At 41.5% G+C, this 24,642-nt stretch overlaps 1 protein-coding gene across 1 annotated transcript; it reads left to right on the top strand.

Moving 5' to 3' along the window:
• Positions 1-1,539: 1,539 nt before the first annotated feature.
• Positions 1,540-23,591, top strand: LOC145636714 (uncharacterized). Its single transcript, XM_081688275.1, has 4 exons — positions 1,540-1,986; positions 2,274-3,992; positions 4,079-4,354; positions 22,806-23,591. The coding sequence occupies exons 1-4, from the start codon at positions 1,540-1,542 to the stop codon at positions 23,589-23,591; spliced, it is 3,228 nt and encodes a 1,075-aa protein (XP_081544401.1).
• Positions 23,592-24,642: the final 1,051 nt, after the last annotated feature.

Raw genomic sequence — 24,642 nt, 5'->3', positions numbered from 1 at the left:
TTTAATTAATTAATTTTGAAGTTAACTGAAAGTTAACTTTAGTTAACAGAGGGATTAGGGTAGGGTTAATTCGAAGACACTAAAGGTATTTTGGGGGTACATTGTGGAATTTTGAAAATGGGTGGTTACAGCTTGGAAAAGTCAATAGCTCTCTCCTTCTCTCTCAACTCCTCAATTAATATTATGCAAATTAATTAGGTGAAATTTTGAGTTAATTGATTAATTTCGATTAATTTCAATCACGTATGGATTATTACTTTGACAGTTACAATGTTTTGGAACCAAAGTATTAAGTTTTTTTTATGTATTAAATGCTCCAAGGAATTACATTTGTGTTTGGGCCAAGTCCATTGTCCTAAGCCTATTGACCTTGAATTACGAAAATACCCCTCCATGATCCAGCCCATCATTAGTCAGAGCAAAGTACGGATTTACCCCTAATATGTCCAATTAAGTACAACTTCCGCCACTTGAAAGTACATCTATAAATAGCTCTCCAATCATTAATGATGGTAACTTTTTTCTAATCCTCTAACCTTCTCTCTCTACTTTCTCTCTCTAAAGTACTCTTTCGCTCTCTACTTTTTCTCTCTAGAAAGTACATTCGATGACTTAAGCATCGGAGAGGCTTTCCCGGGTCACACCCCCAGGGTAGTTAACCTTCTTTCTCTTTTGCAGGCCTAGCTCTCGGACAGCAAGGCATAGCGGAGGGAAATTTGGACATACTTTGGACCTAGTTCTAGGACATCTTGATACCTTACTACCCTAAGACTCCCAGGAGCATTCTGTTTCCAGAAACAGGTGGCGCCGTCTGTGGGGTTAACTAACAAGAAGTCATGGTGAACACTAGGCGTCCTTGCAGCACTCATCAAGATGCTACTAGGCAAGCTCCAATTCTCTCGGCTAGGAATGCTCACATAGTCGAGGAGATAACACCGGGCTCGTAGTGAACCCGAGAGAGAAGTGAACAGCCCCCAGGTGGTCACTCGCCGAGACTTGGACCAGCTGGCAGCCCAGATCAACAAAAACCTGGAGGAAAGCCTCAGGGCACTTGTCAACCAGGGGGTGGGGCAAGGCATGCAGGGGAGCGCTCCACAACCTATCCCTCCGCCTCACGTGTCCCATCTCCATCAAGCCTCCTCTCGGCCTCAGCATCAGACATCTCGCCGCTCTCAGCCCAATCAGTCCCCTGACCCCCAGCGGGAGACAAGGCAGCCAAGTAGGCCAAGAGATGCTAGAGAGATTATCAATGACCGAAGGTTAAGGGATGACACTCTAGATGCCCGAGAGATAATCAACTCCAGGAGGGAGAACTCCAAGGAAGGTAATAACCCCCCTCAGAGAGGTCGAACTAGAGTTCACTCTCGGCATGGGTCAACAAGGTACCGAGATAGTATGATTCACTCAGCTACCTCCAGACCAAGAAGGAGACCCATTCAGCCCGCTCATTCAGCAAGCAAAAGACCCAAGCGTCCTTCCTCCCCCAGGCCAGGGAGGCTCGGGATTGTCAAGAACATCACCCCCTTCAGCTAGGAGATAATGAATACCCCTATTCCTCCTAAGGTCAAGATCCCTACATTGGACCCTTATGATGGGAAGACGAACCCAACGGACCATCTAAACACTTATAAAGCACAGATGGGAGTCCAAACCGGGTGTGAAGCCTCATGGTGCAGGTTCTTCCCTACTACTCTCAAAGGCATAGCTCAGACATGGTTCAACAACCTTACCCCCGGGAGCATAAGAACGTTTGACATGTTAGATACTCAATTCAAAAAGCACTTCATTGCTGGGAGTAGGCAAACAAAGACTAGCGTTCATTTGATGATGGTGAAGCAGGGGGAGAATGAAAGTCTTAAGGACTACATCAAGAGGTTCAATACCGAGTCTCAGCTCATCCTCGATCTCCAAGCCAATGTTGCTTTCACAACCCTTATCTTTGGGCTCAAGTCTAACAAACTGAAGTTTGAACTTGTCCATGACAAGGTGAGCACCTTCTCTGAAGCCATGGAAAGAGCTGAAAGGATCATTGAAGCTAGTGAGTGTGCAAGGCGCCCATAGCAAACAACAAGGGGAAGAGGAAGCAAGAAGATAACTACCATGATAACAGGAATAGAAGGCCGAGGAGGGCTGAGAGTGATGATGAAGGACTCAAGTACAATGCTGATAGGAGTGAGATCTATTTGGACATAAAGCACAAGGCTATTCTTCCTAAGCCTAACCCCATGAACACGCCGATAGAACAGAGGAACAAGAAGCTTTGGTGTGAATAGCACAAGGAGTGTGGTCATACCACCCAGAACTGCAGAGAGCTTAAGAGAGCCCTTGACAAGCTAGCTGAAGAAGGAAAGCTTAACAGATATCTCAAGCCCCCCCCGAAGGATAAGCAAAGAAGCAAAGCTGCCAAGGAAGTGCAAGAAGCCTACAGCTCAGCTGACATTAATATGAGCATCAATGTCATAGCCGGAAGGTTTGCCTCCGGGGGCTTGTCTAACAGGGCACGCAAAAATCACTTGCGGTCGCTCGAAGAACCCATCTATGATATCGGCACTCCCTCATCCACCCCGAAGGACCCCCTCATGGTATTCGAGGATGATAAAGGAAAAAAGATTCAAAGGCCTCATGATGATCCCCTAGTGATTCATATGAAGGTGGCCAATGCTAAGGTGAAGAAGATCTTAGTAGATAGTGGAAGTTCAGCAGACATCATCACATGGAAATGCATTGAGCAAATGCGTTTTGGTAGAGGTGACCTTGCACCCTTGGAGAAACCCTTAGTGGGATTTGGGGGGCATCATGTGTACCCCTTAGGAACGATCAAGCTTCCTGTTCGTTTGGGGGAAAAGAAGAAGGGGAGAAGTTTGGTTCACACGTTCTTAGTGGATACCTCTCTGCCATACAACTTGATTCTTGGCCGACCCCTTCTCAATAGGGTTAAGGCTGCCATCTCAACCTATCACTTGCTCCTTCAATTCGAGACCGATGATGGATCGGTGGGCAAGATATTTGGAGATCAGTTCGAAGGAAGAAAATGCTATGTAGATAGCTTGAAGTCACCTGAGAGCTTCGTCAATCAGGAAGATAAGGGGGCCAAGAGGAAAGCGATGGATATTGATGAACCCCAGCACCCAGTCATGAGCATCTACATGGCCGAGAATCCAAAGCAGTACGGTAGGCCTAGGCCTATTGAAGAGGATGAGAGCATACCCTTAGGGGATGACCCCGCCCGGACTGTGAGGGTGGGAAAGAACTTGGACCCCCAGCTCAAGGAAGAAATTATTCAAGTACTTAGGGAATTCAAAGACATCTTTGCTTTCACAACAGATGAAATGCCGGGCATAGACCCCGAGGTGATGACTCATGAGCTGAACATCAAGGAGGGCTACAAGCCCGTCAAGCAAAAACTTCGACATGCTGGGACGGAGAGAAATAAAGTCACAACCGCTAAGGTTAAAAAGCTTATCGAAGCGGGTTTCATTCGAGAATGCCAATACACCGAGTGGTTATCCAATGTTGTGCTGGTTAGAAAGCCCAATGGTTCTTTGCGTATGTGTGTGGATTTTACAGATTTGAACAAGGCATGCCCGAAGGATGATCATCCTTTGCCTAAGATTGATAGGTTGGTGGATTCGACCGCTGGTCACGCCCTCCTAAGCTTCATGGATGCCAATGCGGGGTATCATCAGATACCCATGTCAAAGAAGGATCAAGCCCACACAACCTTTATCACTAGCCAGGGGGTGTATTTCTATAATGTGATGCCCTTCGGCCTGAAAAACGCCGGGGCTACCTACCAGCGCTTGATGAATAACATCTTTGAACGACAGCTAGGCCGGAACGTTGAGGCCTATGTTGATGACATGATTGTGAAAAGCAAGGAAAGCTCAGACCACATAGCAGATCTAAGGGAAACATTCACCACCCTTAGGAAATATAAAATGAAGCTTATCCCCAGTAAGTGTGTCTTTGGGGTGCAAGGTGGAAAGTCTCTGGTTTCATGGTTGATCAACGGGGCATTGATGCCAACCCCGATAAAATTCAGGCTATTCTTGACATGGAATCCCCCCGAAATGTGAAGGAAGTGCAACGCCTTACAGGCTGCCTAGCCGCATTGGGGAGGTTCCTATCCCGATCAGCTGATAAGAGTTTGTCTTTCTTCAAGGCCCTCAAGAGGCCTAAGTTCGTATGGGATGAAGAAGCTGAGAAAGCTTTCCAGCAGCTGAAGGAACATCTGATGAACACTCCGAAGCTTGTTAGCCCCCTCCCCGGGGAAACATTATTTGTGTACTTGGCCATATCAGATTATGCCCTGAGTGCGGTTCTTGTTGCGGAAAGAGAGGAAGGCCAAGTACCGGTCTATTTTGTCAGCCATGCCCTAAGGGGGGCTGAAACCCGATATACTCTCATAGAGAAAGTGGTGTACGCTTGTAGGGAATAGTTTCAAGCCTTTAAAATCCCACTAGCTTGAACCCCACTGTGATCATACACTAAAGTACGGTGGCGTCCAAAAGGGAAGAAGATAGAGCAAAAGAGTCGCCAACATGTTTTTAAGGAACTTGTAAACCGTTCACGAGGTGAAGGTTACACCCCTTAACGATCCAAGAGATCGTCAACTCCATAAGGTCATGAACCAAATAAGGGTTCGGGGATGATGGTACAAATCCAATCTAAAAGAGATTGAACCTGCCCTAATAATAGGCCTCTACTTTATTCTGCTCGTATTCATGTGCGCTTTCTGACTAACATACAATCAATAGGATTAACCCTAAACCTGTTTAATCTATGTTGGTTGAATATTAATGCACAGATAAACTATTATTGGCAATCACTTGAATTATAATCATATTAACCCTAACAAGATTATTAATATCTTATTAAGTGTGATTACAAGTACAAATTCCCTTTAAACATGCATGAAAGGTGATCAAGCAATAAAGAATAAAATATGATACATATCAAGCAACATAATAAATAATCAATATCATGAATAATAATAATAATAATAATAATAATAATAATAATAATAATAATAATAATAATAATAATAATAATAATAATAATAATAATAATAATAATAATAATAATAATAATAATAATAATAATCATAATCATGTTCATGTTAAAGCATAGCAAGATCCTAGGCATGATACTAACAAGATTAATAACAAACCCTAGCATGTCACTAAGCAATAAAAATCAAATCTTTAACCCTAACATGATACTAACAATCATAAATATTAGGAAGAAAATAGGAAGCATCACAGGAATCATATTTAATATTAAAAATACCCTAGACATGATACTAGGAATATCATAACAACAATGTAAACATGATATCTACATCATAATATCAATAAAATCAATTAAATTACTTACTTGGATGCCTCGTACCTCTTTCTAATAACAAAATACACACATTAGTAACTTCAAGGAAAATAATAATCAAAGCAATCAAATTAAATAATTGAAATAGAGATTTGGGACTAAACCCTCAGAAATTAAAACCTTTCACGTCTAGGGCGAAGGCAACTTCGAATATGGCTAGGTGTTTCTAGATCTTGTGAATGCGGAATTTTGTATGTTGAAAACAAAGTTTAGAAAAGAATACTAAAGAATTAATGAAAGCTTGAGAATGAAAAGAATTGGTGAACGATCGGTGTAGATGATCCATGAAAACGGAGTTTTTGATACGATATTTATAGAGAAAACCATCCAAAAAAGATAATTTATCAAAACAGAGTCTGAAGACCACAAAAACACATTGGCGCCAGCCCTGGCTCATTGGCGCCAGGACCAGTGGCTAGCGCCAGGCGCCAATGCTGGCGTCTGGCGCCAATCTTGGTTCCAGGCGCCAAGGCCTGGGGTTGGACGCCAATTTGGAATTCAACGCGTTTTCGAAAATCTGATAATTTTACCGTACTGGAAGATAAAATAATATAATTTCAGTCGAAAATGCTATTTGATCTGATTAAAACTCTGAAGAATCCTAATTGAATTAAGAATGATAAGAACCTTCTAGAATTTTCTAGAAGACTAAAACCATTCCTAATTGCATTAGGAATGATAAATCATATTAGGCCCTCCCCTAGATCATTGGGCCGTACATAAAGCTCAAACCAGGCCCAGTTTAGTAAATTGGCCATAACTTCCTCAATATTCATCGGAATTGGGCTTATAATATATCGTTGGAAAGGTCTTTGCAAGCCCCATCCAACTACACCACTATTGGACCCATATCATGGACCAACCAAACTGGATTGACTGTTTTCTTAAAATAAAGTTTTCAAAAACAGAGAGAAGAGAAAAGAAATAAAACTTTCCGCAACACTAGACCTTTCCACACTTTCGTTTCATTCGATTATGATTCGACGTGAAAGGTACTCATCACTGGGTTTGGTTTTGGGGAGACACAAATGGGTGTCTACAGAAGCCCCCACTTTGACTGAGTTTGGAGAAACGCAAGTTTCGAAAACGAAAGTCAAAGTATCGATAGGGACGGAGAATGATTCAGAACGTTCTGCGATCCTAAATCAATCTTATAACGCCGATACGTGCAAAACTAGCATTAGTTAAACAGATAAAAGAGTTAAGAAACGCGTATCTTGCACCGTCGAGCACACGTCTCTGAAAGTAATCGATTTGTTGCTGCTGTTTTGATGACCTCCTGCAAGCTAGAGAATGCCATCCCTCTTGAAAACTGCTACGCCTTGTAACTGCTTCCAATTAGAAGATTTCTTCGCCTGAAACTACCTTCTCCGCTGTGATAATATTCCGCGTCCAAGGGAATATCATCGAAAATTATTTCTCTTGAAATAATTCTCATCCGCATTACGATCATCTTCCATGCCTCAGAAACTATGATCGAAGACAATTTCGCCCTGAAATTACCTTCAGTTGTCCATGACAACTTTCCGCCGAAGATATCTTCTCTTGAAGTCATCCTCATTTGATGCGATAATTTCCCAAAGGAAAATACCGAAGATCCACACCTGTCGATCTTTAAAAGTTCGCCTGAACTTTGCTCTCGCTATGCCTGTATGTCGGCGCTCTTTTGCTCTTGAACCTATATGTCGGTGCCCTATGCTAACGAACCAATTTGTCGGTGCCTTTTGCTAATGAGCCAATGCTTAGGCGCTTTAAGCTAAGTGAGACGATCTTTTTATCAGGTCGATCACTTTACGTAATCAAGCCGATTATGTCAAATTTCTTAGAGGGGATAACTGGCGTACCAAGGAACCCAATATATGTTGCAGAAAGCTAGCACAACCCCATCAGGTGGCTGGCTGCTTTGGCGTCGTTGAAAAACAATCAGCGCCAGCCTTATGGCATTAGCGCCATGCGCTGAAATTGGCGTCTGGCGCCAAGCACAGAATGTGACGCCAATGCCTAGGGACTGGCGCCAGCACGGATTCTTCTTTAAAATCAGTTTTCCGTTTTATTTCTTGCTCTGTTCGTCGCAAAACAGCCCGAGAGAAGTCCGAAAACTTCAATTGATCGTTGCTCATTCGTTTCTCAACCGAATTCGCTCAAATTTGTTGCAAATCAAAGCTCTTCTCATCCATATTCCCGATCTATGTAAGTTTTCCTCCAACTCACACTGGTTTTTATGAATTATAGGCATGTTTATTCACGAATTTCATGAAAATTCGAAACTTATAATGCTTAATTTGCTTTGTTTATCAAGTTTTATGCCATGAAATTGCTTGTTTATGTTTGTATATTGCCTTGGGAGTAATTTGAGACTTGTTTGACTCAATTTGGTGAAGAAACGAGCAATCCACCATTATTGGACCTCCTAAGGTCGTGAAGAACAATACGGCTTGTTCTTGATGTTTTTGCTAGCAATTCTTGTCCAATTTGTCACAATAATCACTATAGTGTTGCAAGAAATTGTTTGATTGCTTGAAAAAATACTGTCATGCTCAATTTGAATTTGTGCTCTGTTTTAGTACTACGTACTCTGTTTTTTTTTTGCGAACATAGTATCATGCGGCTAGGCAAACCTTTAAATACTGTAGAACCTCAATTTATGATGATTCTACACAATGTAGCATGGCTAGACAACGAGGCTCGGGTTCACGGTCCCGAAACACTAGACGGGAGCATGAGCCCGTGGAGGACGACACTACACCGTCCACTTCGCTTAGTCAGTTCCCCGAGTGGGATGAGCAGACCTTGTTCTTTGTCCCTGTCCACCACATTTCTGAGAGGGTGAGACGGGGAAGCGAGCCTGGGAGGACACGACATCACGGCTCTGGCTGTGATGGTCTAGGTGATTTGTATAGGATGCATATCGCCAGAGATCGAGAGACGAGACTCCTATGGGAGTCTTGCGGACTAGTTGCCCTGTTTGAGACTTTCGAGGCTATGGTTGCCTCCAGCGGGGGTCACCACGTAGTGCGCGCTCTGGTGGAGTTCTTCTGGGACACCACCAACACTTTTCATTTTCCATGGGGTGAGATGATGGTCACTCCTACAGACTTCAGTCTCATCACAGGACTGGAGTTCACTTCTGTGCCGCTGCCATTCGACGGCAGTATCGACGTCTTTTCTCCAGAGGTCGAGGAACTGTTGGGGCCGATTGCTGTTCGGGCCCGAGCTGAGGTCGAGACGACTCAGTTCAGCGCTAGAGGGATTCGCCGCTCGACGCTGGCAGCGGCTTTTGATGACGATGCGACCACCCGAGAGCAGCGGGTGCGCATCTTTGTGCTGATGTTTTTGTCAGGGACACTTTCCCCTGACAGGGGTAGTAGGGCGTTGCTTTACTACCTCCCTGCTGTTCGCGATCTCCAACGGATCGGGACTTATGACTGGGCCAGCTTGGCCTACACTGACTTCGTTCGCGCGCTGAGGGACTCGTGTCGCCACCGGTCCTTTAGGACAAACGTTGCTATGTCTGCTTTCTGGAAAGTCGTAGAGGTAAACATTATTCCCTATAAAGTTTAGCCCTACATGTTAGCTAGCATTTATTCATGCTTTGGCTCTTTTTTTTTTTTTTTTTTTTTTTTGTAGATTTAGTTCTATGAGTACTTTCCTTCCATTGCGCCGGCGAGACCATCGACGAGGGGGTATCCGGTGAGCGCCTCTTGGGGCGGCCACCATGTGGACCTGTCTACTGCACGTGTCCGGAGTCGGATCATCTCGGTACGACTTTTAGTTTTTATCTTGCTCTTCTGTGATGTTTTGGACATGTTCTTACCCAATTAGTATTTTTTATAGGGACCTGAGGTAGTATACCGACCATGGGGTGGTTGGACAGTCCCTGGATTAGCCGCACAGTACTCTGCTGAGCGCCGCTACTTTCTGGGGACCTATGGAGCGGTTGTGTACTTAGGAGAGAGAGTTGCTAGACAACACTCTTCCGATATTTTTGTTGTTCCTGCTCCTCCACCACGTCACATGTTCGACGAGAGAGAGTTGTCGAGCATGGCTGAGGAGTCTGGTTCCCTCTGGCGGTCCCATGTGATCCTTGGGCGGAGTTATGCTGAGGAGCTACTCCCTTTATTGGCTCCAGCCCCTGTACCGGCCGAGGATGTGAGGGTAAGATCTTTAACTTTTGTTTTTCGCTGAGTAGCCCCCAAGTAATACCTTGCTGATTTCTTTCTGTTTTGTCAAGATGGTCCCACTGAGTTTGTGCCACCCCGTATGTCCATCCACTACCAGGGGATGTACGGGCCGATCGAGGAGATGATTTCTCTGGCTCCTGAGGGCGAGCGCTTCGTGGAGTGGTCGATTCCTCGTCACCAGACCAGGGTAAGTCTAGTTCTAACTTCAGAATCTTGTATTCAGTTATCATGCATTTTTACTGACTTAACTTTCCTTGACAGTTCTCACGCGAGGTGGTTTCGGCTATGGCACGATGCATAGATGCCTTCCGGAGCCAACTCGTTCGGATGAGGAATGCGGCTACCTGTCGTCGAGACGACACTGTCCGAGAGGTAACTTTTCTTTACTCATTATTTATGTACTATGCTTCAGTTTTACCTTGTTTCTGATTTAATAATTTTTTTTGCAGGGTCAGCCGATCACTTCTCACACCCGTACGAGGCCTGAGGGGCGGAGATAGCCGGCGAGGTCTAGCTCGAGACGTCGTCGCACTTCGTCTGGAGGTAGAGGTGGTCGTTCTGAGGCTGCTCGAGCCGATGTTGCTAGGGCTCAGGGTCTTCTTCTAAAGGTGCTCCTGCTGCACCGGTAGGCGAAGCTACCTCGGCTTTCAGAGGTGGTGGGATGTACGAGGTAGGCTCGTCATCGCAGCAGCCTCCGCGATCTCAGCCTCAGGTTGACCTTGGCTGGAGCGGTCCTGTTTTGAGTTTCCCTCCTCCTACGGAGGCTGGAGCTGGTGCTGAGGCCGGAGCTGGTGGAGAGGTGACTCCTCGGACGGCGCAGTTTTATGGCATGATGGGCCTCCGTCCTCCGGCGCCGTAGTTCATTTTTGTATATGCATTTTATTTTGACTTTTTATAGAACTTTGCCTTTGACTTATTATTTAGACACTTTGTACTTTATGTTATTGTATGTTAGTGTGTGCAAGTGTGATAACAATTTTGCGCCAAAAATTCCGTCATTTTTATTATTGATGGAGGGTATTATCCGACTCTCTCCCCCAAAAAGAAAAATAAAAAGGAAAAATAAAACAGAGAAAAAAGCTGATTTTTGAATTTTAATATAAAATTCAAAAGAAAATAAAAATTAACTAAAAATAATTGCTATATTTAATTAATTAATAAAAGGATAGAAAAATATTTAGAAGAAATTAAAACGGGGCCATAAAGTCATTAACCGACTCCAATTTAATACCAAAACGCAAACTGAGCACCCGCGGCTGTCCTGCTGACCTGGCGCCAGCCTGTGGCGCGTGGCGCCAGGCGCTATTTCTAGCGTGTGGCGCCAATAGCAGATGGGTGACGCCAATTTCGGGTGTGTGACGCCAATTGACGCTGACTCCGTATTTCATTCAGATTGAAATTCCTCGTAATTTGTGCATAAATAGCCCCCTGCTCAGCCGATTCTTCACATAATTCCAGCGAAAAAAATTATTCTCCTCTTTAGAAAAAATAATAATCATGTCTTTAGCCACTAAAACCTTTACCCAATATTCTCATGAATGGTGTCGATCTCTCAATACTAGAGAAAGAAAAGAATTGGATTTATTTCACTTGGGGGGAATTTATGGTATTAAAGGGGTAGATCTAGACTTCATACATACCGCTTTAGAATATTGGAACATTGATACACATTGTTTTAGAATAGGGTATGATGAGATTAGCCCTTTGCCAGAGGAATTTGGTGCTATTTTAGGCTTCCCTGCAATAGATCTGGTAGTAATCCCTAGAGTAGATGCATATTACTATAAGGATTTTGAGCGCTTCTTTAACTTGAAGGAAAGGGATTTATCAAAAATAGTAGATGGCAATGTAGTGAACTTAAAAGAATTCGCACGCTATTATTTTGATAAACCGCTTTCTGAATCTTTTCACATATATAAAAGAAGGGCGTTCTTATTCTGCATGCTTAATCAATATTGTCTTAGTAGTGGTAAAATTAACGAGGGTCAATCAATTATAACCACTGTGCTAGAACAAATTGAATCAGGGAGAAATCCAATGCCATTGATAGTTGGAGAGACTATGATTAGTCTAGATGAATTGAAAAGGGACCCAAAAGCACCTTTTCGCGGTTCTCCAATTTTATTACAGGTAGAAAAATAATATTTTTAATTACAGAAATCAAAAAATATATTTTTGTATTGTAATATTAATTTATTTGCATTGGAATTTTTTTTTTTTTTTTACAGATGTGGCTAATGGAGAGGCTAGGATTAATTAGCCCTCCGGATGACATTGAAAATTATACGCCCACTTGCTTTGTGAGGAGAAAGAAGCGCATCCCTAAAATTGGGCGCCATGGGTGGAAGAAAGTCTTTGAATCACGTGATTTCGCTATCAAGTGGGTCATCCCATGGTGGAAAATAAAAAGGATGGTTGGTGTTAACAAGCAACCTTTCTGTCGTCTTCCAAGCTTGTCTCGCGTGACATATTATTACCCCTGCAGAGTAAAGAGACAATATGGCTTGCTTCAAAATATTCCTTCCGGGGATCTTCGTCCTCCCTATGAGTATCCCGTATCTCAAGAAGTGGATAAATTTGACACTTACTGGAGCGCTAGACCTTTATGGGAAGTGATTACCCAAAAGGTTCCCCCTTCTTTACCCGAAGAAGTCTTCAATTGATCAGGGTAGAACCGATGTGAAGAATCGTCTAGGTGACAGAGTGACACCGGCCAAGGAACGATTAGGTGCAAGAATTGAGTTCAAGACACCTACAATGCCTAAGAAGAAGAATACTACTAAAGACAAGGGGAAAAGGAAAGCTACAGACAAGAAGGCTTGGGTGGAAAAGAAGCATGGAGTGCTAGCTGAAGGAGAAACAATCTATTCTAAGATTGAATGTAGGTCCTCTAAAGGATGCCTACTAGCTAAAGTAATGGATGAAGAGGAGGAAACGGAAAAGAATTGGAAAAGGGCAAAGAAGGAGAAGAAAGACTAGAACACTGCTTAGCTTTAGATTTATTAGATTCTTAATTTAAAGTTAATTTATTTCAGCCTTATTTAGATTCCATTAACAATGCAATTTTATTTCATTAATGAAATTTCAGCTTTCAATTAAATTGTTACTTTAAATTTATTTTATTAAAGCAATGAAAAACCGAAAAAAATTAATATTCCAGAAATTCTTCGAGTACGGAAGTCGAAAATTTTCCGAAAAACACCGAAATTTTCCCAGATTTTATTTCCGATCTGGCGCCGGAAATTTCAGATTGGCGCCAGCTAATGAGGTCTAGTTCCAGGCGCCAATACCATCGTCTGACGCTAATGTCCTATTTCTGGCGCCAGGCTCTGTTCTGCGACGCCAGTAGCTTTTCCGACTTTTTGTTGACCTCTAGTTGATTCTGGAATGCAAAGGTGTCGAAAAATAAAGTGGCCGCACCCGTAATGGGTTGCCTACGTATCCTTTCATAAGGAATCAGGCCGAACGTAGCTCTTTGAGTGTCCTACTCAAGTAATTATGGGTAGTATTTTTTAAGTTGGTCAAGATTGGTCATGTTTGAGAATTCATTGCCGTCCATATCAGTTAATTTTGCTGCACCACCTGATAGGATTGTTTTGACAATGTAGGGGCCAGACCAATTTGGTCTAAACTTTCCCCTTGGATCTAAAACATTTTTCCTTAGCGCTTTTAATACCAAATCTCCTACTTTGATATTTCTTGTCTTGACCTTCTTATTAAAATGTCTAGCCATACGAGTTTGATAGCACTGAGTGTGATGTAGAGCTTCTAGTCGTTTTTCGTCGAGTAGGATCAATTCTTCATATCGTGCCCTAGTCCATTCGATTTCATCGAGTTTACTCTCTAGCGCAATACGTAGAGATGGTATTTCTAGTTCAACAGGTTGTACGACATCCATTCCATACACCAAAGAAAATGGTGTATTTCCTGTTGACGTACGGATTGACGTGCGATAACCCCACAATGCAAAGTGAAGCTTGTCAGGCCAATCCTTATAATTTTCCGTCATTTTCTCGATGATAGTCTTTAAATTCTTATTAACTGCCTTAACTGCTCCGTTTGCTTGAGGTCTATAAGGGGACGAATGATGATGTTGGATACCATATTTATGTAGCAAATCTTCACATTCGGCTTGAAAGTGAGTTCCATTGTCACTTATCATTTCATGTGGGACTCCATATCGACAAATGATATTCCTCTCGATAAAGAGTGCTACGTGTTTTGCAGTGAGTTTAGCATATGATTGCGCTTCAACCCACTTCGTAAAGTAATCAATTGCTACTAGAATAAATTCATGGCCTCCTGTCCCTGGAGGAGCGATCTTGCCAATTATGTCAATTCCCCATGTAGAGAATGGCCATGGTGATGTGTAGGTGTTGAGCAAAGATGGAGGAACGTGTTGTAAATTGGCATAAATTTGACACTTAGGGAATCTTTTCACATATTGATGGCAGTCCCTATTCATGGTAGTCCAATAATACCCTTCTCGCATTATTTTCTGGACTAACATTTTGCCATTTACATGAGTTCCACAGATTCCTTCGTGGACCATTCTCATTATTCTTTGTGCGTCCACCTTCCCTACACATAGGAGAGCTTGACCTTTAGGTACCCTTTTATGTAGCTCGTTGTCTATGAGTACATATTGAGAAGCCAAAAGTCTCAAGGCTCATTGTCAGCATGAGGGGGGTATTCTCCATTGGTGACATAGTTGAGGATGTCAGTGTACCATGGTTCTTCTTCTTATTCTTCATCTTCGTCTTGGAATGGGTCATCGTCTTCTATAGCCTGTATATACGCTGGTTTGTGCCTTTTTTCGATAGTTAGAGGCATTTGCTTGATATCCGTGGGAATCCTAACCATTGAGGCTAATCTTGCCAAGGCATCAGCAAATTGATTTTCTTCTCTAGGTAGATATGTGTATTCCACCTTCTCTAACTGATCGGTAAGAGTTTCTAGATAGGTTTGGTAAGGGGATAGGCTTTCGCTCCTTACTTTCCACCTTTTAGATATTTGATTGATGATTAGAGAGGAATCTCTGAATATCCTTAACTTCTTTACTCCCAATGCCAGAGCTGTTTCAAGGCCTACCACACATGCTTCATATTCAGCAGCATTGTTGGTAACGTCGAAATCGAGTTTTATTGAGATTGGGACATGTTCTTCCTTAGGTGATACTAGTAGCACTCCGACACCACATCCCTTTTGGTTTGAAGCTCCGTCGAAATACAAGGTCCAAGTATCATCTTCGGTGACCATCAAATCTTCATCCGGAAATTCATTGTCCTGTATTGGTGTCGAGTCTTCTATTAGAAAATCTGCCAGAAAGTTTGACACCACAGATCCTTTAATAGCTTTTTGTGGCATAAACCGCACATCGAACTGGGCTAAGTTGACTATCCATCTTGAAATACGTCCATTGAGCGTTGATTTCTCGAACAAGTATTTGAGTGGATCTAATCGAGATACCACGAAAACGGTATGCACCAACATGTAATGTCTCAACTTAGTTGTGGCCCACACCAAAGCGAGGCACAATTTCTCGAGTGGTGTATAGCGTGTTTCGTATTCTAGCATCTTCTTACTTAAGTAATAGATTGCATTCTCTTTGTTTTCTACCTCTTGTGCTAGCATGGCTCCCATTGTCTCTTTGGTAACCGTCAAATATAACCTAAGAGGTATTCTGGGAAGTGCTGGTGCTAATACGGGAGGATTTGCGAGATAGGCTTTGATCCGATCAAAGGCTTTTTGGCACTCATCATCCCATATTACTGGTACGTTCTTCTTGAGCTTTTTGAAGATTGGTTCACATATCATTGTTAGTTTTGATATGAACCTACTTATGTATTGCAACCGGCCAATGAATCCTCGAATCTGTTTCTCGGTCTTGGGCGGTGGCATCGACATGATTGCTTTAATCTTGGTTGGATCTATCTCTATTCCTCTAGAGCTTATGACGTACCCCAAGAGCTTGCCTGAGGTGACTCCAAAAGCACATTTTGATGGATTCAACCTCATATTGTATTTTCTTAACCTTCCGAAAAATTTCCTTAAGGCTACTTGATGGCCTGGACGGTCCTTTGATTTCACAATCATGTCGTCGACATATACTTTAACTTCTTTGTGCATCATGTCATGGAGTAAGGCAGTTGCTGCACGTTGGTAAGTAGCACCTGCGTTTTTCAACCCAAATGGCATTACCGTGTAACAGTAAGTGCCCCATGGTGTGATGAAAGTTGTCTTCTCCATGTCTTCTTCCGTCATGAAAATTTGATTGTACCCTGCGTATCCGCCCATGAATGAGAGAAGCGCGTGATTTGCTGTGTTGTCTACCAGAATATCGATGTGTGGCAAAGGGAAGTCGTCCTTTGGACTTGCCTTATTTAGATCTCGATAGTCGACACACATCCTTACCCTTCCGTCTTTATTTGGAACTGGGACGACGTTGGCGACCCATTCGGGGTATTTGGATACCTTGATGAAACCTACAGTTATTTGTTTTTGAACTTCTTCTTTTATTTTAAGTGCTACGTCGGGTTTCATTCGACGCAACTTTTGTTTTACAGGTTTCATTCCTGGGATTAATGGTATAGTGTGTTGAGCTATTTCTCTGTTAATGCCTGGCATATCTTCGTATGACCAAGCAAATACATCAATAAATTCTTTAAGCAAGTTAATTAAATCGGTTCTTTCTTGTTTGTTCAATGTTAGTCTGATTTTAACTTCTCTTTTATGAGTTGAATCATTTGAGATGTCAACTGTTTTAGTCTCTTCAATTATTGGTGTTTTCTTTTCAAGCATTTCCATTGCTTTAATAAATTCTTTATCTTTTTCATCGTTAGCTAAGCAATGTTCATCGTCTTGGGTTAGGGAAGAACACGAGAAGTAAGAAGAATGAGCGATATTATTATACTCTGAGATCATTACATCAAAGAGTGATATGTCCTCAGGGACTGGATCATTAACTATCCTAGGAGAAGAAATAGGAAGGGGAGGCATTATAGCTAAGGACTTAGAAGATTCTATGGGGACAGACTCTGACTCAGACTCAGACTCAGACTCCGACGATTCTTCAAACATTGGCCCTTGTCCTGTCGCGATTGATATCTTCTTTCCACTCGGATTAGTCACCTTGATAGTCTTGCGCCACCCTTGCAATAATCCTTCAGCTAGAGTAATTAGCTTTGAGGGGTCGAAGTTTTCGCTTTGTAGGACCGTTTGAATGCGTGAGGAGTTATCTTCTTCATAAACTGGCTCATTCTTTTCTCGCCCAAACAGTAATCCCATGACGTTAAAGTCAAAGCATGGGGGTGTTTTCTCCTTATGGACGGGAGTTGGGATTTCATCAGTGAAATAGCAATCCAAAAAAATCTCGAATCCTGGTTGTCGTATGCCATTTACAACAAATGGTTCGGGAAATTCATGGCATGGATAGTCCTCTCCTTCTTTTATAAACTGACCATTAAGCGTAAGAGGGTACTGATCCATTGGAATTGCTTTCTTTTGAATGCGAGCGTCCCTACGTGCTTTCAATTTGTCCTGGGCTCGCTTGAGATCTTTCCGAGTTGGTTCGAAACCAAGTCCGAAAGTATCTAGCTTAGGGAAGCCAGGTGACTCTATCGATTTTGCTATCCCCTTCTTCTTTCCTAAGGTCATCCCAGGGAAGTGTCCTTGTTTCTTTAGCATAGTGTTGATAATCATGTTGGAATGGGGGTCGTGGCAAAGGGATGTCCTTTCATCCTCTTGGATTAAGGAGACTTCTTCGTTAAAGCCCCATAGGTCTTCATCCTCTTCGTCGTGCTCCACGTTGATGATTGGATTCTCTATTGATTTGATCCTCATTGGCGAAGCATCAATGGTGATGGGGATTCCTCCAACTATGGCTTTCACTTGTTGGTGGAGAGATGAAGGGACGACTTTTAGGTCATGGAGCCAAGGGCGTCCTAACAACAAATTGAATGAGGCTTTGATGTCTACTACTTGAAAAGTAGTAGCATGTTCTATCGCTCCTGCTGTCACATTTAGGGTTATTTTGCCAAGAGCTTGACGTCGAGTATTATTGTAAGCTCTTATTCCCTGTGTGGACGGAGTTAAATCCTCATCCTTTATGCCGAGCATCCTCGCAGTCCTAAGTGGACAGACATAAATAGCCGATCCATTGTCTACAAGAGTCATGGGAACATTCATCCTTTTGCAAGCTACCGTGAGGTTTAATGCCTTGTAGTGTTTGTCACCTTCTGGGGGTAAATCTTTATCAGAGAAGGTGATTAGATTAATCGGACTAGGGAGGTCACTCGTGAGGAAGTTAGCTAGTCCCTCAGGAATGGTGTCAGAATGTATCCCAATTTTATCCAAGGCATTCATCACAGCTAACCTATGTTCTCGAGATGTTGCCAGAAGCTTCCATACATTCATCTCCACTTTTGTCTTCTTGAATTGTTTAACAATGTCATTGTCTTCGATGATAGGTATAGGAACTTGTTGTATAGTAGGCATAGGTTGTGTTGAAACGAGAGGTTGTATTCTCCTGGATCTTGTGAGGACGTCTATTGATGAATCTTCTTCAGCCCAAATGTCGTCCGTGGTGTATGATACAGAAGGTGAAGGTCCTACTATGTCTTTTAGATAGACATCTTCTTCGTCACTGTCCCATACTCCATTAACATTTATGTCTTCTTCTTGTTGAACTTGGACTAATTCTTTTCTATCAATCATTTTCTGCACCAAATCCTTGAACTTGAAGCAGTTTTCTAGGGTGTGTCCTCCTGACTGATGGTATTGACAGTAATATCTATCTGTCCTTTTTAATGATTCAAATGGTCTCGGTTCGAGAGGTTTGACCTTGCCACCCTCGGAGAGCATTTTGAACATTTGTGCATATGGGATCCCAATTGGAGTATAAACTTTATTGCTCTTCTTGGGTCTTTCGGTGACTTGTAAGGGAAAGTGTTTTGCCTCATAAGTCGTTTTTACTGGTGTGAATTCTCTCTTAGATTCTTCATCATATTCCTTGTGAAGTTCATTCAAAATTTTGAGAGTTTCATGTAACAGTTGCGATGTCTCCCTTAGATACAGTGTGAGTATTCGTATTTCTACCTCATTTGCCGGTTCTGGAAGATTATTTTTGACATCGAAAAAGGTCTCTTCTTCTTCCTCTTCGACATTGGTTTCTTTGACAGGCTTAATGAGAGATGAGGGGTCAACTTCGCTTTCTTCATCGGAGATAGCCAATGTGTGAGCTAGAGGTGCATTGTCAATACTCGGTTTCTTACTGGCAGGAGGCAACAGTAGCTTGTTACTGTCAATTAAGTCTTGAATAGCTTCCTTAAGCTTCCAACAGCTTTCAGTAGAATGGCCCCTACCTTGATGATATTTGCAATGTGCATTGGGGTTCCAATTAGGCGACCTCTTCTCGACTGGTGGATCTCCAAATGGTCCAATGGGAGTTATAAGACCTTTTGCATTTAGTCGATCAAACGCGGTGTCATAACTCATGCCAATAGGAGTGAAGTTTCTCCTAAAGGGTTTCTTTTGTCCTTGACTATTCATGGCGAGGACTTCTCCTAGATTAAAGGTGCTAACATTATTTGAGTGGGCGGTTTTGGAAGAAAAAGGATTGTCGTTCTTCTTTCCTTTCCAGCCACTGTTGGAGTTATTGTTGGCAGCTTTAGATTTAGCCAAGTCATCTTCGATATTAATCCCAATATCATAAACGGCCTTAAAGGTATGAAGGTTATTTTGATATTTAAGATGTTTTGAATATTTTTCTTGGAGGTTTTTAATGAACAGTCTCACGGACTCTTTTTCACTTGGTACCTCAATCATTTTAGCTGAGGTTTCTCTCCACTTGTTAAAGAAGGATGTGAAGCCTTCATTCTCCTTCTGTTTAAGGATTTCAAGTTCTCTATGGTCGGTTTCGACTTGAACGTTGCACTTGTACCTATCAACGAAAGCGTTTGCTATGGATTCCCAGGTAGAGGTCTTTTCTTTTTCAAGAGAAAAGAACCATTGTTGGCAAACGGTCTTGAGAGATAGCGAGAACAGGGAAGGGAAGACTTTCTTATCGATACCCTTGATACTCATTATTGTTTCAAACGCTCTTAGATGGAAGTATGGGTTGTCGATTGCCCTAAATTTTGGGATGTCGTTGGCACTGAACTTCTGCGGAAGAAGATCCTTATCCACCGAGACCCCTTGGGATGTGAGTTCTTGAAACTTGTAGTCGCTGGACAACTTGCTTAGGCTTTCTTGCATGAGGTCCATTTGTTGTTGCTTCGCGGGATCCTCGATTTTAAGTGCGAGAAGTTTCAGTGTCTCAGTTACAGTAGCCAATTGGTTCTTGAGATCATTAACTTCTTCCTGAGTTACCATTATGACTCTTGCTTTCCTCTTGCGAGCTATAGGTTTGTCGAAAAGTTGGACTTGTACGAAGAGGTTATCTTTGATTAATCGTCCTTCCTTTCTTGACCACGCGCTGTAAATTAAGCCAGTTTGTGTTTTAATTACTTGACTCGAATCAATTTGACTTTATGGCTTTTATATAAAAAAAGGTATGCATATTTTAAGGGAGCAATAATGTACATGTGTTTAGGGATTTTAAGTATTATTATTTATTGGAGGATTAATATCCGATTTACCCCCCTAAAAAAATGACGAAAAATGACGCGCACACACAAGACTCCCTTAATCATGGTCAAGACATGTGTATTGGTGTGTGTATTGAGTGTAAGTGACATGCTTGGACTCTTATATAAGACCATGGAACTAAGTGCCTAAACTCGAATATTAATTCAATTAAGTATTATTGCCAGCAAAATTAACCGAATTAAACAGGAAACTGATTAATTAGACATTAGGTGATGACTCGACAAATAATCCGAACTGTCGGCCAAGCGACAGGACTGACGTCACAATATGGTGCTTGGCGCCAGACTTTTTAGTAAATGTCTGGCGTTACACACCATACAGTGGCGCTACAGCCCAGATTTTGGCACCAATATTGGAGCTTCGGTCTGGGACTGTTTTCGATATTATTAGTCTACTGGGGTATGCCTAAAGTCGTACTAGGTCAATTCCGATTAAAAGAAGAAAAAACTTTATTGACTCGAATTAATTAATTAATTAGGCAAAGTTCTTTAAGTCATTAATTATAATCTCAACACAAATCAACAAACGGTTAGGAGGAGCATAAAATATATATGCACAACAAATAATGCACAATTAGTCAAGTAGGCACAATATGATGCAATGAGTTCGCAACCTAACCATGGCTCTAGTTCTCTAAAGTTCGGGATATGGTTTAGTCAAATAGGGTCCATGGTTAATTGTCCAGATGCACCGCGTAGAAGCCTAACCGTGAAGGGTTAACGCGTGTGGATAGAACACCGCGAGTTTTTTTTAGAAAAAAAAACTCACTTCCATGGTTTGGTGAATTCAACCTCTCAGATGTACCCTTTGTTGCCAGGAGCGTTCAATCGGGTAGATAGAGCATGAATTCCCAGAGGGTTATGTCCATATGTAGAACACATATGGGTTTCAGAAAAGTGAGAAAAAATTCAATCAGGAAGCAGGATCGAGCAAACAATACGAAAAACCGGTCGAAATTAGAACGCATATTTCTGGCTCGGTATTGGGGGAAATTAGCGCCAACAAACAGAGACTGGCGCCAACTTTTAACTGTAGCGCCTGGCGCCAATACTGGCGTCTGGCGCTACGGCTAAAAGTTTGGCGCCAAGCTCTGGCCCCTGACGCTACTTCCCACATGCCTCAGCAGCTTTCTGTGCTCAATAAAATCATCCAGTTTCGCGCGGTGTTATTTCAGTCCTAGTTGTGAAAGACATTTCTCAAATTTTCTACGTGTAAAAATCCTAAGTTTTTTACTCATTACGGATGGTCTTTCCAATGAGAACCTTTTTATGCATATGCCACAATGTTAATCAAAATTACGCACATGAAATACTTAGAACTTTTCGAGTCTCATCCACTCATTCTAAATCATTGCCGAAACAAATTCAGGAATTAAAATAGAAATCCTCCCCAGTGGAGTCGCCAAAAACTATAGGGAATAGTTTCAAGCCTTTAAAATCCCACTAGCTTGAACCCCACTGTGATCATACACTAAAGTACGGTGGCGTCCAAAAGGGAAGAAGATAGAGCAAAAGAGTCGCCAACAAGTTTTAAAGGAACTTGTAAACCGTTCACGAGGTGAAGGTTACACCCCTTAACGATCCAAGAGATCGTCAACTAAGCATAGCAAGATCCTAGGCATGATACTAACAAGATTAATAACAAACCCTAGCATGTCACTAAGCAATAAAAATCAAATCTTTAACCCTAACATGATACAACAATCATAAATATTAGGAAGAAAATAGGAAGCATCACAGGAATCATATTTAATATTAAAAATACCCTAGACATGATACTAGGAATATCATAACAACAATGTAAACATGATATCTACATCATAATATCAATAAAATCAATTAAAGTACTTACTTGGATGCCTCGTACCTCTTTCTAATAACAAAATACACACATTAGTAACTTCAAGGAAAATAATAATCAAAGCAATCAAATTAAATAATTGAAATAGAGATTTAGGACCAAACCCTCAGAAATTAAAACCTTTCACGTCTAGGGCGAAGGCAACTTCGAATATGGCTAGGTGTTTCTAGATCTTGCGAATGCGGAATTTTGTATGTTGAAAACAAAGTTTAGAAAAGAATACTAAAGAATTAATGAAAGCTTGAGAATGAAAAGAATTGGTGAACGATCGGTGTAGATGATCCATGAAAACGGAGTTTTTGATACGATATTTATAGAGAAAACCATCCAAAAAAGATAATTTATCAAAACAGAGTCTGAAGACCACAAAAACACATTGGCGCCAGCCCTGGCTCATTGGCGCCAGGACCAGTGGCTAGCGCCAGGCGCCAATGCTGGCGTCTGGCGCCAATCTTGGTTCCAGGCGCCAAGGCCTGGGGTTGGACGCCAATTCGGAATTCAACGCGTTTTCGAAAATCTGATAATTTTACCGTACTGGAAGATAAATTAATATAATTTCAGTCGAAAATGCTATTTGATCTGATTAAAACTCTGAAGAATCCTAATTGAATTAAGAATGATAAGAACCTTCTAGAATGTTCTAGAAGACTAAAACCATTCCTAATTGCATCCAGCCAGCCAATCAAGAAAGTGCTTGAGAGCAAAAATCACTCATCCCGTATGACCGATTAGTCGGATCAGTTAGCTGATTTCGAAATTGAGTTTGAACCCCGGAAGGCCATCAAGGCCCAAGCCTTAGCCGACTTTATAGCTGAATGCGCTCATAGGCCTACTCCAATAGACACCTCCGCCCCTTGGGCTCTTTTTGTGGATGGGTCGTCTAGTAAGGCCGGGAGTGGAGCTGGGCTAGTTATCACCTCTCCAGAGGGAGAGAAGTTTGAATATGCAGTCAAGTTTGCTTTCCATGCATGGAATAATGAAGCTGAGTATGAGGCTCTTATCTTAGGGCTAAACTTGTGTCAATTCATGAAGATTAAATTAGTTCAAGTGTGCTCAGACTCACAACTCATAGTGGGGCAAATGACAAAAGAATTTGAAGTGAAGGAGGAAAACATGAAAGCCTATTTTGAAAAGGCTGAGAGTTTGACAAGATCGTTTGACAGGTTCGAGATCAGGCACATCCCCCGCTCAGAGAACCAGCAAGCTGATGCTCTTGCCCGATTAGCAAGCTCGGCTGAGGGGATAGCCTCCCGGAATATCATGTGGGAAGTGTTAGAGAAACCAAGTACTCAAAGACCTGCTGTCATGGATATTAATAGCGGGGAAACTTGGATGGACCAAATCATTCAATGCTTAAAGGGGGAGTTGCCCAAGGACACCCCCGACTTCAAAATGATAAAAAAGCGGAGTGAGTGGTTCTTACTTCATGATGGGATCCTCTACAAAAAATCCTTTACTCATCCATTGCTGAAGTGCATAACCCCGGAGGAGGGGAATTATGTCCTTAGGGAGATTTGACAGGGTAAAGTCGTATCCCCTAATCAAAAATAATTACCTAAATCACTAACTAAGGTAGATAGGGAAATAGGGTCGATCTCCACAGGGAAACAAGTCTTTTTACTCCTAATTAATTATTATAATCTAAATTATTTAAGTAATCAATATTTATAATTAAGCAAGAAACTAAAATACTAAGGTTGAAAATAGGAAGATAACAATATATGAAAGGATCTAGGGCATAGGTTCACCAATAAATAATAATCCAGGGTAAAACATAGTAATCAATCATTGACATTGCATAAATAACATGATTAACAGGCTCTCGCAATTTATTAATCAACATAGATCTAACAGGCTCTCGCAATTTACTAGATCTAAGTTCTTATTGAAAATAGCCTTTAATATCAAATTAACATCTGCTCGATTCATCAATTTAATATTGCTATACTTTTACAAGCCGCAATTGTAAAACATTAAAACAATCCAATAAGAAATTATCATGCAATACCAATAATCAATAATAGTCAATCATCAATGCATCAATTAACCAGATTGTAAAGGGCTCTCGCTACGTATTACAATCACACAATTAATTTATCGGTATTAAATCTCATCTCTCGAATCTTGACTTAACCATTTATAAATTAACTTGCCTATTGAAACAAGACCTAAACATTAATTCTCATCTCTCGATTCTTGAATCAATATTGTCAAACTCATGCATAAAAGATAGGCCTAATCTAGTCACAGAACATTAAATCAATCAATAGGAAATTAATCTAGCATTGATAATCAACAACAATAATTTACCCCTTCATATTATTTATTAGATCCCCATAAACCTTAGAAATTAAACTACTCACACATAATAAAAACTAAACTAATCAAGGTAATAAAATAAATCATGATGAAAGGAATAAAAATAAATAAGATTAAAGGAAGAGAAATCGTTACCAAAATAATCTGGAATTAATGAAAGAATTAAGAACAAAGGTTTAGAGAGAGATTAAGAGAGAGAGAACTAAGTAGAGAGAGAAAGTCTAAGAAAGAAGGTAAGTGAAATTAATCG

Source organism: Chenopodium album, chromosome 6 (assembly GCF_948465745.1).
Source record: "Chenopodium album chromosome 6, dcCheAlbu1.1, whole genome shotgun sequence".
Taxonomy (NCBI): Eukaryota; Viridiplantae; Streptophyta; class Magnoliopsida; order Caryophyllales; family Amaranthaceae; genus Chenopodium; species Chenopodium album.
The sequence above is the reverse complement of the archived record's forward strand: the minus strand, read 5'-3'. Positions and strand labels throughout refer to the sequence as shown.

What these genes read in the sequence shown, in the direction of transcription:
- LOC145636714 (XM_081688275.1), top strand. Translation starts at nt 1,540, where the DNA reads ATGAATACCCCTATTCCTCCTAAGGTCAAGATCCCTACATTGGACCCT. An exon ending in TTGAACTTGTCCATGACAAG is followed by an intron (nt 1,987 to 2,273) that starts GTGAGCACCTTC and finishes TGGTGTGAATAG; the next exon opens with CACAAGGAGTGTGGTCATAC. An exon ending in TGCAAGGTGGAAAGTCTCTG is followed by an intron (nt 3,993 to 4,078) that starts GTTTCATGGTTG and finishes CGAAATGTGAAG; the next exon opens with GAAGTGCAACGCCTTACAGG.